Source organism: Populus alba, chromosome 8 (assembly GCF_005239225.2).
Source record: "Populus alba chromosome 8, ASM523922v2, whole genome shotgun sequence".
Lineage (NCBI taxonomy): Eukaryota > Viridiplantae > Streptophyta > Magnoliopsida > Malpighiales > Salicaceae > Populus > Populus alba.
Genome location: NC_133291.1, coordinates 11,368,517 through 11,384,757, shown reverse-complemented (window position 1 = coordinate 11,384,757; position 16,241 = coordinate 11,368,517). Strand labels below are relative to the sequence as shown.

At 32.8% G+C, this 16,241-nt stretch overlaps 3 protein-coding genes across 6 annotated transcripts; 1 reads left to right on the top strand and 2 right to left on the bottom strand.

Moving 5' to 3' along the window:
• Positions 1 to 211: 211 nt before the first annotated feature.
• Positions 212 to 5,279, top strand: LOC118056835 (calmodulin calcium-dependent NAD kinase). 2 transcript variants are annotated; one of them, XM_035069211.2, is made up of 9 exons: positions 212 to 395; positions 492 to 683; positions 809 to 1,032; positions 1,146 to 1,207; positions 2,907 to 3,119; positions 3,554 to 3,683; positions 3,812 to 4,152; positions 4,269 to 4,413; positions 4,932 to 5,279. In XM_035069211.2, the coding sequence occupies exons 1-9, from the start codon at positions 386 to 388 to the stop codon at positions 5,163 to 5,165; spliced, it is 1,551 nt and encodes a 516-aa protein (XP_034925102.1). In that variant the 5' UTR covers positions 212 to 385; the 3' UTR covers positions 5,166 to 5,279. The 2 variants fall into 2 exon arrangements, with proteins under 2 accessions (XP_034925102.1, XP_034925111.1); XM_035069220.2 differs by lacking the exon at positions 212 to 395 and having other exon boundaries at positions 586 to 697.
• Positions 5,280 to 5,372: 93 nt separating this feature from the next.
• On the bottom strand, positions 5,373 to 6,810 carry LOC118056853 (histone H1). Of its 3 annotated transcripts, none has more exons than XM_073410661.1 (2): positions 6,167 to 6,810; positions 5,373 to 5,942 (listed from the first exon to the last, which is right to left on the bottom strand). In XM_073410661.1, the coding sequence occupies exon 2, from the start codon at positions 5,940 to 5,942 to the stop codon at positions 5,580 to 5,582; it is 363 nt and encodes a 120-aa protein (XP_073266762.1). In that variant the 5' UTR covers positions 6,167 to 6,810; the 3' UTR covers positions 5,373 to 5,579. The 3 variants fall into 3 exon arrangements, with proteins under 3 accessions (XP_073266762.1, XP_073266761.1, XP_034925135.1); XM_073410660.1 differs by having other exon boundaries at positions 5,373 to 6,034; positions 6,167 to 6,809; XM_035069244.2 differs by having other exon boundaries at positions 6,035 to 6,174.
• A 931-nt stretch (positions 6,811 to 7,741) lies between these two features.
• Positions 7,742 to 10,956, bottom strand: LOC118056846 (transcription factor bHLH92). The gene is made up of 4 exons (XM_035069232.2): positions 10,798 to 10,956; positions 9,147 to 9,528; positions 8,714 to 9,004; positions 7,742 to 8,255 (listed from the first exon to the last, which is right to left on the bottom strand). The coding sequence occupies exons 1-4, from the start codon at positions 10,911 to 10,913 to the stop codon at positions 8,208 to 8,210; spliced, it is 837 nt and encodes a 278-aa protein (XP_034925123.1). The 5' UTR covers positions 10,914 to 10,956; the 3' UTR covers positions 7,742 to 8,207.
• Positions 10,957 to 16,241: the final 5,285 nt, after the last annotated feature.

The following is a 16,241-nucleotide window of genomic DNA, read 5'->3' as shown; positions in this document are numbered from 1 at the left end:
AATGAACTATAAAAACCCCGTTTTGCCTCTAGAAAAACATTTAAATAAGAATTTTTAAAGAATAAAATCGTGGATTCACTATTGCAATACATAACAAATAAAGACACATGTAGAATAAAAATTCCATATATTTTAACTTTTATTTTAATCAATAAAACTTGGAAGGATGTGCATCAAATCGAAGAAATGTTTTTTTTTTTTTGTCATGTGGGAATCGCTAAGCTTTTAAAAATTTATTTATCATCCTTCATCATGAAAACGAAGGCCCACAAAGTCATATCTTCGTTTTATCATGAGATGAGCTCCATCTGAAATCGGTAAAATCATCTAAAGCCTGGCAAACTATTTCAAATCTGCAGTGAAGCCTCCTCTAATCTTCAACAAGATGCAGCTAGGTAAGCCTTCCTTTTTCTTTCTCTGCGTAATCTCTCTGTCTAATCGTTTTCTAGTAAGAAAATAAGCTCTGACGAAAGTTCTTTCCTTTCTTCTAGATAATAATAACGGCCATGCCATTTTGACACGAGTTCTTGCCGCTTCCTTTCTGGGTTTCATCAGTGCTGCTGCTGCAACTCTCTACTATCGGAGAAAATCAGAGGCTAAAATAGACCATCACATCATTCCAGGTTTAGTCAGGACAGAATCTGGCCGTTTGGGAAATCTTGAAAGATTCTCCGATTATGTTGGTAAATTAATTAAAGTAATTATAAACTGTTCAGTTGTCTTACTTTTTCTTGACAAATAATGTTTTTATCTCAGGAGTCAAGAAAGAAGAAATCTTACCCATTTTTCATTTTACTGGTCTTTGTAGCTAGGCAGATGGGATTTGCAGATGCAGATGAGTGTCCACGGCTATGCAAATTGGCTTATGATTATCTGAAAAGATCTGAAGGGTGTGAGAATAACATCTATGATTTTTTTGCTAATCTATCGGAGTTTGAATCTCTGTACGTGAAGCTGATGGAGGAATTTGAAAAATGCATCCTCACTTATTTTGCATTTCATTGGAGCAGAGCATCTCTGTTTATCAGTCAGGTTTATCATCAACTTTCAGAACCAAATAATAAAATGAAAAGGAACAGTACCTTTTATTTTCTGCTTATTGTCTTTGCTGTCTTATGCTCTTTGATTTTCTGTATGGATGGCAGGTTATAGATGTTGAATCCGTGAAGAAACCAAAGCTCAAAGGCATTGTAATGGCAGCCACGAGGTAATTCGCATTCTGCAATTTCTTTTACATTTTTCAAATGATTTTAACATGTAGTAATTATTAATTATAGGTTTGTTTTACCTCTTGACATATTCATAAAACCCGGCTTGAAAGGTTAATCAGACCCGAGTAACTTATATATTAGTTGGTTTTAAATCATAAAAATCTGAAATTTTTTATATTTTTATATTTTTTGTTTTACAGTCTATATTTATATAGATTATTTTTTAACATTTTATATAGTATACCTATGCTACATTTTATATCTAATATAAATTTTATTTTTATTTTTTCAAATTAACTCGATTAAGAGCGTGTTTGGTAGTTTGGTAGCGGTTGCTTTTCATATAGCTTTTCGTGCCGAAATACATGCCAATGATGTTTTTTTATTTTTTAAAAATCATTTTTGACATCAGCATATCAAAACGATCCAAAAAATACAAACCAAACTTAATTTTAATAAAAAAAAAAATTTAAATTTGAACAAAATACAGTTACAACCTCACTACCAAACGGTGCCTAAAAACCCGGCCACATGACTAATGAACCCCAGAAAGGGATTGATGACAATGACTTGTAATATTATATTACTTATTGAACCGTCCATGCCTTCGACAACTTGAAATGTGATATTATAATAGTGTAATATAAAATATTATATTTTATACAGTAGTGCTGCTTTGCACGACACAATCAATATCCATGGTTGTCAAGCTTGAACTTTGAAGTACAATGTCCTATCGTGCCTGTCTTAACTCATTCATGGTCGGGTGGTCTTATTTATTTTTTATCTAAAAAATATTTTTAAAAAATTTAAAATATTTTTATTTTTTTATTAACTTTAAATTAATATGTTTTTAGTGTTTTTAAATTATTTTAATATTCTAATATAAAAAATAATTTTTTATAAATAAAAAAGTATTATTAATATATATTTTAATATAAAAAGTTATTTAAAAAGTAATTAAAACTATATTATTATGTAACTATATTATTAAACAAGCTGGGATTGGCTGCCAGGAAAAGTGCTTATCTGGCAGATCTAATTCGTAAGTACGACTCCTGTTATTTAATTTTTTTAAGTAGAATTGTTTTTTTAGAATATAAATTACTTCAATCCACTTAGGTTTAATAATAAAAAAAAAATAACATTAGATTATTATCTTTTTATTGCCCCTTAGGCTTCAGCCTACCTTTCTCTATTTTTCTTTCTTTGGTGAGAAATTATGTGGCTAGTATTCTCTGTTTATTTTTTTACATTATGTTCTATCTCTTTATTTCTCTTTTCAAATTTACCCTAAATATTATTCTTTCTTGGATCAATTATGTATGATTTATTTTAGGAAATACGAAATTAGTGAGGTCGATTCCCGTGTCTCTTCATCTCGTTTCCACCTTGATGTTGACCAATATAAATTTATTTTTTTCGAAATTTCGCATTTTTAATTATGAATTTTCTCGGCACTTTATTATTATTATTATTTTTTTATCTTAAACAAACTGAGCTCTTTTGTATGTTCTTAATTATTTTTTTTATTTTTCAATTCACCCACTTCAACATGGCCTCATTTTTCTCTTTTATGAAGGGCCAGAGGTGCCGTGGTTTTTCATTTATATACCACACCAAACTTTATGGTTTCAGGAATCGAATGGATACTTTATATTATCATATGGTTTTAATTTTTATCGATTTTGGCAGAAAACAAAGATTTGAGAGGGTGACCAAGAACTTGAAGGTTACAAGGGCATTTTCTACTCTAGTTGAGGAATTGAAAGCAATCGGCCAGGGGGAATCACATTGTACGGAGGTCATGGTGCCGGTGGCACTGAGTGAGAGAAGTCCGGTGCTGCTACTTATGGGTGGTGGTATGGGGGCTGGCAAGAGCACTGTCACCAAAGATATTCTCAAAGAGTATGCATTTATCAAATTTTACCTCGTAAACATTAAAAATAACTTTCATGATTTTTCTATTATCTGCATAATTTAAATCTAGAAATAGAAGTAGAAATATATATAACATGCATGAAAGAAGAGTATCAGCTACCCTAAAAAACGAAAGAAGACTTTAAGAGTAAAAGGGCTAGAACATGGTTTTATTTTTCTATTATCTCTGCATAATGTCATGTGACTCGTTTTTTCTTGGCCATTAGATTATGAATCTTATTTATTAGTTATATTGAAGACATGTTTCTTTTGTAAATTAGTTAATCTAAACAAAATTTAATTTACGGAATCCGACTAAACAATGGGGCACGGAGTAAAGATAATTGAATTTTGCTCTGGAAAAGAGTGCAAGCCTTGTGATTGTGATTTGATGGGACACTGATCAATAAATAATTGGGCAGACCGTTCTGGTCAGGAGCAAAGGCAAAGGCGGTTGTGGTGGAGGCTGATGCATTCAAAGAGTCGGATGTCATCTACCGAGCCATTAGCTCCATGGGCCATCACGATGACATGCTTCAAACTGCTGAACTGGTAAATATTCCGTCCCCCCTCTCTTTTTCCACCTGGGTAGAGATTTCTAGCTTTAAAAAACAAAACATTCCAGGATCATAAAGTTGAAATCAATCCCATTCTGTAATTTATCTTATTGTTTGCTATAGGTGCACCAATCATCAACCGATGCTGCATCATCACTCCTAGTAACTGCACTGAATGAAGGACGGGATGTGATCATGGATGGCACCCTTTCATGGGAGCCTTTTGTGGAGCAGACAATTGCCATGGCTCGTAATGTGCACACATGCCGTTACCGAATGGGACCAGGGTACCAGGTTGCTGAGGATGGGACCGTCGATGAAAATTACTGGGAAAAGGTAGAGCAAGGGGAAGAAGACCAGCGCTTAAACAACGATAAAGGAGAATTAACTGGCAGGAAACCATACAGAATAGAGCTGGTTGGAGTTGTCTGTGACCCTTATCTAGCTGTTGTTAGAGGCATCAGGTAACAATCGAAACATGATAGAACTAGCTGTGTAGTAATCAAAATCATTCTCGTTGATTGTCGTCCGGTACATGGTAGTAATGAAAGAGGGTATGTTTTTCTGGGATTTTGAACAGGAGAGCCATAACGACAAGAAGGGCAGTGAGGGTGAATTCCCAGTTGAAGTCCCACAAGAGATTCGCCAGCGCATTTGAAAGATACTGCCAACTTGTTGATAATGCCAGGCTTTATTGCACCAATTCAGTCGGAGCACCGCCTAGTGTAAGTACGACTCTTCCATCAGGTTTATCCCGTGCTTCTTCTCTTCTTTCTCGTAGTGACAAATGCACAGTGCCTCAAATCCAATGGACAACCTCTAAAACACAACACGACATCAGGGAAGAGAGTCTGCCAACCACCCTCGTTTTTAGTCGGGCCACCATTCCATTTGAATCACTATCTATCGCTTGACATGCCAAGAGTCGAAATCTATTGAAATAAATTCCATCACCCACCTGTCAGTTCTAAGAAAACTGGTAAGTGTGAGCTGGGAATCCCAGATTGTGGTCCAATATATGCACTATTCTGCACGCGATCTCGAGGCCTCGACAAGAAATGGACCCTACAACACGCTGCATTATGTACGGAAATTAGCCCCACCTTCCATGCTCGTAGCTTAGAACTAGCATCATTTATCATAGTTCTTGCCTGTAGATTTTCTTTCTGATAGCGATTCAAAAGACAAAAGGGGACTGCATTTTTTTATTACACTGACTTTGATTGGCACAAAATGAATGCAGCTGATAGCATGGAAAGATGGGGACAACAAGCTCCTGCTTGATCCAGAGGGGTACAAATGCTTGACAAATGTGAGCAATTTGAGGGCTGAAGCAGAATCCATCTACGAGCTTTACACAGACCCAAGCCCCATCTTCGAGCCGGGCTCTGTTTGGAAAGACATCGTCTTGGATCCTTCCAGGCCCACTGTTCAATCGGAGCTCAGGACCTCTATTCTAAACATCGAAAAATCATGATTGTGCTCTCTGCCTAATGGATGATGCTACGCTATTAACCTTGCATTATTTTACTCTTTTTGTGAAATTTAACCTGTGTTTATGAGTTTTAAAAGTATATTTTGTTTTAATTCTCGATGATGTTTATGTAATGATATTAAAAAAAAATTAAAAAAAATTTTAAATAAAAAAATACTTAAAATAAAATATAATCAGTAGCCATACTAATACACGCTAAAACTAATAATTCCATTTCAAATAGAAGTTGAATTACATAGAAATTATTTCTCATAAAAAAATCAAGCAATTCTATACCCAAATAACCCCAAGTAAACCCGCAATTTACAAATCCTGCCATTCTATCCACACAAACTGCTTTCACTTCTTGGTCTTCCTAACTGCCTTCTTCACCGGCGACTTAATACTCTTGGGTTTCTACACTGCCTTTTTCGCCGGAGTCTTATTTTTAGGCGCAACAACAGCTTTCTTCGCCGGAAACTTTACAGCCTCAGCCTTCGCAGCCTTTTCCGGCTTAGGCTTAGCCTCGGCCTCGGGTTTCGCTGGAGCCGCTTTGTTCACAGAAGCAGCATCCTTAGCGGAAGATTTAGGAGGGAGCTTGAAGGACTTCTTGACCTTAACTAGCTTGCCATTAGCAACAAGTTTCTTCAATTGAACAAGCAGCAGTTTCTTGAAATTGGTGGGGAGGTTGGACTTATGCTTCTCTTCGATGAACTTAGCAATTGCAATCTGGCTCGATCCACTCCTTCCCTTCAAAGCCACAATCGCCTCCTTGACCATCTGCAGACATCAAAATCCCAAAAATAACATTACAGTATGAAACGACGTGTCATTTGATTAGTATATAAGCTGTTTTATGATTGATTGATTACCTCATGACAAGTAGGGTAGGCTCTGGGTTTCTTGGCACCATCAGAGGTTAATGCAGCTGCTGTTTTCTTCTATTTAGAGGGGTTTCTTGTCATTTGATTAGTATATAAGCTGTTTTATGATTGATTGATTACCTCATGATAAGTAATCACTTATTACTTGTTTTTTTTCCCCGGTTCCGAGTTGGATGTTAAATTCCAGTCCTTTCTTATTTATATATGATGTTCATTTAGAACGCCGGAAGAACAGAACATTTCTAGCGATGTCTTCCAAATGTTTAGTGTCATGAGAATTGAAGAATAAGTCGAAAGTGTATTACTTTGTGTTCTAACTTGGATGGTCCAAGATGGATCGTTTTTGCTGCCCGTGATAGAACTTATCAGGGAGGGATACCAATTAGATAGGAATTATTATTGGGTTAATTTTTTTCTTTAAGGAGAAATCACTTCCCTAAAGTCCACCAAACATGGAAAAGTGGGGAAAGTGGTTTCAACAAACAGGCCTTAATACACACTTACCTTGAGAGTGTTTTCCTGTCTTAATTGGTGCTTTTTAGAAGCATATTGTTTTTCAAGCTCTCTTATGATTTAGAGCAATCGTCCTATTAGGCCTTAATCATATGTTGCGTGTTAAAATGTTTGCTTTCAAATGCTCTCTCCACTGTACCATTTATAATAGAAAACTTTAGGTGTAAGAAGTCATATTAAACTCAAATCAATTGATGGGGCTCATATGTCCATCTATAGTTCATCTGATGGGTTTGTTTGATTTGATTTCTGACTGTTTAAATTTGAGATTTATTTCTTTTTTAATGTTTTTGGAACAGAAAAGAAAGGCACCTGCTGGCGAGAAGCTTGAACCAATCTGAACACACTTAAAAAACATGATCATTGTACCTGAAATGATTGGAAGCATCATTGGAGTGTACAATGGCAAGACATTCAATCAGGTTGAAATCAAGCGTGAAATGATTGGGCATTTTCTTGCTGAGTTCTCAATCTCATACAAGCCTGTCAAGCATGGTAGGCCTGGTATTGGTGCTACCCATTCCTCTAGGTTCATTCGTCTCAAGTGAGATGTTTTGCTGCAGCTAGGATACTCCAGTTCTTTCCAATCTTTTGATGACATCTGGGGTGGTCAAAATTTTGTCGATTTAGTTGATTTATGGTGTCATTTTGTGTTTCCATTTATAGTTCTAGAGAATTTCACTCGTTTATCATTTTAGTTTTTTAGATTCAGAATGGTTTATTATAATATTTTATATTAGCTTAAACATGTTGGAGAGATGATTCAGAATGGTTTATTATAATATTTTGGATTTTCTGCTTCCAATATCATTTCAGTTTTTTGTGACCTTTCATTCTTTGATAAGATAAAACGGAAAAGACACGGTCTTTTTAGTGTTTGTAAGCTTTTGAGGTTGGAATATCTCCTTGCTGGCTTATTTGACTTGATCGTAGCTTCTCTTTTCTGTTCTCATAATTGTGCTGGCTTATTCGACCCAGTCCTAGCTTGTCATGTCTCATTCTTTCTCACAAGTCTTTTTTGTCATGTACACCTCTAATTTAAAGTTATTATAAAATTATTTTTGTTATAAATTATTCATGCAAATAACCTTATAGTAGGATTACGGGTGCTCTGGGCTTCTGGAACTGAGCTAACTATGATAAATCCTCCTATCACTTCCTAAGTAAGAAAAAAGAAAGACATTTGCCACGTTCCTTGTTTATTAATTTCTTAAAAGGGTAGTTACACATACCACTGCTTTCCAGAGGAAATGCAAGGTGGCCAGCCCTAACTTAACAGGTCTGAAAATGGCCGACTGCTTAACTGGTCTTTTTATCGAACCTTCCTTTGATCATGTCGCATCTTCCTCCTCCTCCTCCTCTTCTCTTGGATAATAGTATAATAAAAAAAACATAATACAATGCTTGCCTAGCCGAAAATAAAAGTCTTTCAAGCTTTTATTTTAGTCAATCAAAGTTCAAAGATAGACAATTCAACCATCGAGAAGCTAACCAGTCAGTGATATTCAACGTTGTTAACCTCAATTACTTTACAATCTGTCGAAACTGTACAGTCAAGCTGACTGGTGTTACGATCACGTTTGTTTTGGCTTTCTCCTTTGGCTTCTATCTAACCTTCCAGGAAACGGCGTGGGAATTCTGGTCAATATCATGCTAGTGTCCTTTTCACTGCATTTTCTATCTCAGCAGCTTCAATCTGGCAACATTTGAAACACACAATTAGCATCAATAAAAGGTGTGTGTGTATATATATATATATATATATATATTATAATCGTGCATATTTTATCATGTCTATGTTTTTATGTTCACAAGGCCAGCATCAGCAAGAGGAGAAAGTTGAAATTGACCCTTCCATTCCATGGGTGAGAAATAGAACAAGTTTGTGGCCAAAGTTGACTCGTTTTAGTGCGTTTTCGCTGCTATGCCTGAAATAGATACAACGAAGTAAATACTGACGGATCGTGAAATATGGTGTCTTTGTTCCCGATTCTCTCTGTCGAGACTAATAGGCTGCAGCTGCTATTTATTACTAAGCACTAATGTGATAATAACAAGAACAAGTATGCCATGCGTGATATGCTGCATCAAAATTTGCCCAGTTAAAAAGACCATTGTTGGAAAGGAACAAGAGATAACGAGTGGTGGGAATACCTCAGATTCAATTTCCATTACTGCTACAAGTTCCTGATTAGAAAACTGTGATTGAATGCTTCTGGTTTTTGTTCCCAAACTCTTCAAGCACTTGAGAACATCTATCATAGGATCCACCCCTGATGTTGGATTGACTACTTTAATTCTAATCTTTGTACTCTCAACATTTCTGATTCCACTTGCTGCCAGTCTCTCTTCAATCTCATCATTTCTCCCCTTCAACATCTCCTTGTACATCTCCAGCTCTTGAATCTTCTTTGCTGCCATTAGCATAATCGAGTTCTTATCTTTCTGCAAATCAAGATCACACAAAAGAAATTGATAAAATAACCATTTTGATTAATAACTAAAAGCAATTACCATATATACCTGCAGTGCATAATAAACACCAGTGAATGGTGATTAATTAGCACGCAAGTTATTGATAACTAACCTTGGTGTCATGGGGTAACAAAGAATGCAGAGCCAAGTAACCATTTCTCTCCCTCTGTCTCCTCAATCTCTCACTCATCTTATGACGATAACATCGTTTGCTATCAGGTTCTTGAGTTTCAATCTTTACCGTGAAACTTCTCCTCATGAATTCTATCATTCTTCTGCTCATGTTAGTAGGATGTACCTCCATAGAAGAACTCCCTACCCCAACTTCGCGTCCACCCCAAGGTCTGCATATATATGGCACAAAAGCACTTTGATTTACAGGACCATTCTCATAGCAGAAGACATCACCTTGCAGCAATTGCTGTTGAAAGAAGTGATCCATCTCCAGTCCTCTCCCTTGCCCTTTGCCAGGAAGTTCAAACTTCAGTTTCCACCTGCTATAGATAACCGTCTCCTTAAACTGGATTTTATGTTCAAAACGCAGGGTAATTGCAAACGAGGCACATTTAGCAATTGGTCAGTTTTGTTGTTCAGGTCAAGGCGATTTCTCGAGTAAATTTTGTGGTTGGCTTAGCTTCTTTTAGGGGCCATTTTCGTATCATATGAAAAGTCCAAATGATAAATGGGCCCTGTTCTGAATCTGAAGGCCATAAATGTCTAATCCCCAGTGTCATGCAATGACACGTAATCATGCGCATTTATAGGGTTTACATCGCACTTCATGTCATGAATAATTGGCACTGTGGTTATAATTATTTTTTAAAATGTATTTTGTTTAAAAAAATATATTAATAATATTTTTATATTTTTTAAAATTTATTTTTGAAATAAATATATCAAAATAATTTAAAAATATTATAAATATATTAATTCAAAATAAAAAAAAAGATTTTAAAATTTTTTAAAAAAACTTTTAAAATGCAGTGACAAACACGCCATGACTGAGACTCACAAATATCCTTAATATTTTAAAATATGTTTGCAACAACTTACAGTGGTTTTGTTGATGAAACTTCTACGTAGTCCGCCTCAAACCAGGAAAAATATCTGAGACACCAACCACCGAAAAAAAGAAAATTGCTAATAACAAACCTTTCTTTTCCTTCTTAAAAACACCAAGAAAAATCTTTTCAATAAAAATTAGCGGATCAAAAAGAAATAAAGAAAAAAAAAGAATTGAAATACCATCGGCAGGCCAGACACTGGGAGCTTCAGGATCATCTTTGGGGACTTCAATTCCAATGTAATACCCCTTTCCTTATAGTCTCCTACTACCATATAATATATCCAAAAACAAAAAAACAACCAATCACTGCTTCCATTTTATTGTCGGTAAATTCATAAACAAAAGAAAAGGTAACAATTTTGGAATTAAAAAGGAAAAACAATTAAATGAAAAGAAACCAACCATGAAGTTGATTATCAGGATCCAAAAGCTCATCCAAAACAGGAATATAACGTCTATGCTTCTCATCCCTTAAATAAAACCTTTATTTTCGCACTTAATGGCAATTCAGAAAATTTCTTACTCTGCGTTAATCCCTCCTCCATGAATTATTGGCTTATTCCATGTTTTTTCACGTAAAAAGAAAAAATCCACAATCCAAACACGCCTACTCTAAACAAAACCATTTTATAGAATCAAAACAAAATTAATGAATTATCAGGGAGAAATTAAAAGGAAAGAGATTATTTTAAATTACCTGTTTTTAAGGGAAAAAGATTGCTGGATATCTGGGGTGGAAAGATCGATGCAATCGAGGAAGGAAATCTGGGTAGACACAGGAGCACCATGCTGGTGCTTCTGCATATTCTCCATTCTTAATTTTTTTTTTTTTCTTGAGAGTGTCAAGTTTCGAAATTTTTGTTCATCGAAACAGGTATTTATGTGCGAGTGTAGGGTCCAGAACAAACGATGTCGTTTCCATGAACTCTCTCCTCGCCTTTCAGTTTTTCTTTTTTGGTGTTTTTTGGTGTGTGGATGAGTTTCACATCTGAAAAGGACTTGCCGGAGACGCTGGAGAGAAGGATAAAAATTACTTTTTTAATATTTAAATTAGCGCATTTAATATTTACTCCAACATATAAAAAGATTATATTGGGATTGGAATTCTCATCACTCAATATAATTTTTTAAAGTAATTTTTATTTAAAAATATATTGAAATAATATATATTATTTAATTATTTAATTATTTAATTTTATTTTATTATATCAATATAATTTAAAAACATTTTAATAAATTAATTTAAAACTAAAAATAATAATATTTTATAAAAAGCATAATTTTTTTTGCAATAACAAGACACTTAGCTGCCACTTAGTTTATTTGGCAGTGTAGTTACGATTGCTTTTCAAATAATTTTTCTTATTAAAATATATGTTAATGATTTTTTTTATTTTTTTAAAATTATTTTTAATATCAGCATATTATTAAAGTAATTTAAAAATATAAAAAATATATATTAATATAAAGTTAATAAAAATATTAAAAAAATACTAAATATTTTTAAAATACAGAAAGAAACAGCTGTGAAGAACTTTAAACTGAGCAGCGACCCAAATTTTCAACACAATTATATGACGCAATGAATCCTGACTATTGATTTTTTTATTTTTAATCCTATCTTATCCTGTCTTTTCACTATATCTTCATTTTTATTCCTAATATTTGGTACACAATTTCAGCACGGTCCCTGAACCAGATAAAATTACAGAAAACGGAAAAGCTCACGCACCTTTATCTTTTTTGGGATATCTACTGTTTTTTTTATATAAAAAAAAAATTGATGAAATAAGGATTCAATTACACAATTTTACAATTCAAGGATCAACATATAGTTTGTCATATCGTGGCTTTTTCCTAAACTAAATGCCAGCTTTCACGAAGATTAGTGTGATTATTTTTTTTGTTTCAAAGGTTTTTTGAAAAAAAATTAAAATGATTTTATTTTATTTTTATTTTTAATTATTTTTTTGATGTTTTTATATTATTTTAAATGATGATGGTAAAAATAATTTTTTAAAAATAAAAATATATTATTTTAATATATTTTTAAATAAAAAATATTTTAAAAAATAATTGTTATTACAATTTTAAATATCCTTTTACAAATAACATGAGGAATCAATTTTTTCAATTTTCATCTCCTAGGACGCACTTGGCCTGTTGACTAGCAAGATTAATAGCTTATTTTTATTTTGATATCATATATTTTTTAAAATATTTTTTATTTAAAAATATATTAAAATAATATATTTTTTAAAAATATTTTTAATACTCACACATAAAATAATATGAAAACGAACGAGTTATTTTCCGGACAGCTGGTTTGAGACATCATATGGAAAATTTGCACGAAGATTCTGAACCAAATTGTTCTCTGTTTCAAAATCATCATCACCACCATCAGTTTCACTGTCAGACGTCCCAAGATATACCCCATCTCCGTAGCTGTCCTATGTAAGGAATAAGGGGATAAAAGACAAAAAGAAAGGTGTATTTTGTGTGTGTGTGTGTGTATATATATATAAAAGACAAAAAAATCACGTCATTGATTGTTCTTCTGTCATTAAGGCTAATATTTGTTTTCTGAAAAGTAATTTTTGGGAAATTATTTTTTAAATTTTCATGTGTTTGTTTGTTATTAAAAAAGTTGGTCAACGAAAAACACTTTCCGGTCAACGAAAAACACTTTCTAGTCAACGGAAAATACTTTCCAATCAACGGAAAACACTTTCCAGTCAATTTCAGTCAAAAAAAAATTTGACTTGGTTTTCAGGAAAGTGTTTTCCCTTTAGCTGTGTTTGTTTTCCTGAAAGTGGTTTCCGAGAAATCACTTTCCAAACTTTCTTGTGTTTGTTTGCCAGTAGGAAAGTTGGTCAATGGAAAACACTTTCCAGTAAAAGGAAAATTTGGCTTGGTTTTCAGGAAAGTGTTTTCCTGGAAAATTTGAAGGGAAAATACTTTCTGGAAGTTATGAAAATTTTAGAAATGTCATTATTTGCTGATTATATTAAATTTAATCCTCAAACTTTTGATTGGTATATATATTTTGTTTTGAATATTTATTTTTCAATTTCATCTCTTAAAATTTTATTTTTATATTAACTTTGGTCCTTATTTTTATAATTGCTATTTGCTTTTTTCTTATCATATTTTTATTGAAATTTTTTATCTATCAAATTTGGTCCTCATTCTTTTGATTATTACTTATTTTATTTGAAATAATTTATGAAATATTGATTATTATTATTTTAATTTCTTCATCTTTCATTTTTTTTAATTTTTTAGATTTGATCTCTATTATTTTGATTATTATTTATTTTATTTGAGATAATTTATGAAATTATATTTTTTTTTTCAATTTCATTCTCATTCAACTTTTTAATTTATAAGATTTGTTCCTCATTATTTTAATAAGCTATGTATGAATATAGGATATAATAAAAAAAATTCATCATTATAAATACTTTTTAGATTTCATTTTTTTTTATTGTAAGTGATTAAATATTTTATATATATTAGATAAACTTGAAAAAAAAATTAATTCATTAATAAATTATTTTCCAATTCATTTTCCATAACACAACCAAACACTGAAAAGTGTTTTCCAGTTCATTTTTCATAATACTGCCAAACATCGGAAAATACTTTCTCGGAATTCACTTTCCAGGAATTTACTTTTCCCGGAATTCACTTTCCAAAAAGAAACCACTTTCCTGCAAACAAACGGAGCCTAATTAAATATATTCCGTTAAAAATCACGTCCTACTACATTTTCTGATAGACGGACATGTGTTTGGTTTGAACTCTGTTTCAGATTCAATTCACTGAACATTTTCTGTTAATCTTTCACTGCTGTTAGGCTGCTGAGTAAGTTTAAGTGTATGTGGATTAATAGGAATACTTTATGCTTGTTGGATTACAAGTCAAAGGTGTTTTGGAAGAAGGATTTCATTTGCATCGGGAGAAGCCAGGATCATGAGCTTCAATGACATATAAACTGTGGAAATTCAAGTGTGCTCTGATGGATAATAATAAGATCTGCTTTTCTTGGTGAATGTGCTGACAATTATTTGAGAAGAGTTGGAAAGAGCAGACTCCATTGATGCAGGGGGGGACTAGAGTGCTGATGATCAGAGCATCAGCATGATGCCAATGGCCATTAGGATTGAGTAAAATAGTGAAACGGGACTCACTTGATTCAAATCCAGGAGCAGCATTCTGTTTATGCTCGAAGCACCAGCATTGTAGCAACCCTCCTTTGGTGCAAGATGAGACTTTATTCTATATTTTCCAAGTTCCAACCAGTGATGACCTAAGAGCTGGCTATCACTGTGCTGTCCTATGGCTACTTTCTTCTTTTGTTTAATGAAAAGCAGCTAGGTATTCATAGTTTATCAATAACTGCTTGTATCATATTTGATGAGGTTGTAAATATCAAAGGGAATGGAATGTTCCAGGGTGAATTATTACTTGAAATCACCTTACATCTTTAATGGCGCGTATTCAATGATCTCCACTTCAAGATCATACAAGCTTTTCCTTGAATAAATCTTTTTATGAGGAAATATCAGTTTTTTCTAGAATAAATACCTGCACAAAGTTTCCTGAGAGTGTTAATGGTGGACCTTTCGAAGATTAAGTCAATACCAGGTATTTTTTTTTATGTGGTACAAGACATTATAATGGAGGTGTTAATAAGCTTTTATGAAGATAGAGAAGAGAAAAAGAAAGAAGATGGAGGATTAAGAAAGAAGAAGCCTAGAATCTCCCTCCCTAGTATAAGGTTTTTTCTTTTTATATTACCTGACTTGACTTATTTCATGCAACGTAAGAGGGATATGTAATCTTATAATAGTAAAATAATATTATTTTATTTTTTGTGCCATCACATCTAATTAATATAAGTATGGGCTACTTGTTTGTATTTAATGGTATCATGATGGGCATCATAATTATTAATTCAGGCCTAGGGTATGGGAGACTTAGTGTAGAGTAACCTTTTAGCTTTACACTCAAGCTGAGAGATGTTGGGCTTAATTCATGCCTCAAGCCCAGGAGATAGCTAGGCGTCAACGCATCTGCTCCCAACATAGAGTTGGGCGTGGATGCCCTGGGCCTAGTCGTGGGATTGGACACCCGAAAAGATATAGCTTCATTTCGAGTTATGACTTTCTTGTATTATCTTTTAAATGAGGCTGATTTGAAAAACCATGGCCCATCAATATTATAGTTTTAAACATTCTTATCCATTCATTAGATTATTTGAATTAGGTTTTGTCTTGAAAACTTTGTTCATTGATCATCTTTGTTTAACTATGTGAAAGAATTGTTTTGATGCATTTTTTAAGGAAGTTAGTTGTTCGATCTCGAGGCCTTATTTTTTATTTTATTGAAGTTGTTTTGGAGTAGATCGCTGGTATGTTCGGTGAAGTGAAGTCCTCAATAATGTCATAATCATTGTTGAAACCTTAGACAAAACTGGATTGGTTCCAGGCGCTAGAAATTTCGCACTCATAATTTTATGGATTTTGAGGATGTTTAGAAATGTGATAGCAGTTGTTTTTCAAAGACCTTTTCATTACAAAAATATTAAAATAATATTTTTTTATTTTTAAAAAATTATTTTTGATATCAGCATTTCGAAATAATTTGAAAATATTAAAAATATATTAATTTAAAATAAAAAATTTTAAATTTTTTAAAAATATTTTTTAACTATATTGCCAAATACTATCAAAGGATGACATGTTTCATGTGATTTTATTGGTCAAAATCCACCTTTGCAACATGGACCATCATGGCTAATGACATGTTTCATGTGATTTTAATTGATAAAGGCGCCATGATGCCGTTCTAATAATTTCTCTACCTTTCAAAATTTTATTTTATTATTTGCGAACAAGGAAAAAAACCTAATTATAATATCTGGTTGGGGTTTGTGCCGAACTAAATTTATTTCAAATATATTTTCTATCAATATATTGTGGTAATCTATTTAATACTATTTAATATATTGTGATAATTTATTTAATATTGAGGCAGTAATTATTTTTTAGAATATTTTATTTAAAAATATATTAAAATAATATTATTTTATTTTTTAAAATTTATTTTTTATATTAACATAGTAAAACAAAT

Coding starts and splice junctions, on each gene's coding strand:
- LOC118056835 (XM_035069211.2), top strand. Junction 684..808: donor AAGATTCTCCGATTATGTTG/GTAAATTAATTA, acceptor TGGTCTTTGTAG/CTAGGCAGATGGGATTTGCA. Junction 3,684..3,811: donor TGCTTCAAACTGCTGAACTG/GTAAATATTCCG, acceptor TGTTTGCTATAG/GTGCACCAATCATCAACCGA.
- LOC118056853 (XM_073410661.1), bottom strand. CDS start 5,942: ATGGTCAAGGAGGCGATTGTGGCTTTGAAGGGAAGGAGTGGATCGAGC.
- LOC118056846 (XM_035069232.2), bottom strand. CDS start 10,913: ATGGAGAATATGCAGAAGCACCAGCATGGTGCTCCTGTGTCTACCCAG. Junction 9,529..10,797: donor TCTTTTTCCCTTAAAAACAG/GTAATTTAAAAT, acceptor TATCTATAGCAG/GTGGAAACTGAAGTTTGAAC. Junction 9,005..9,146: donor TGTTACCCCATGACACCAAG/GTTAGTTATCAA, acceptor CTTGATTTGCAG/AAAGATAAGAACTCGATTAT.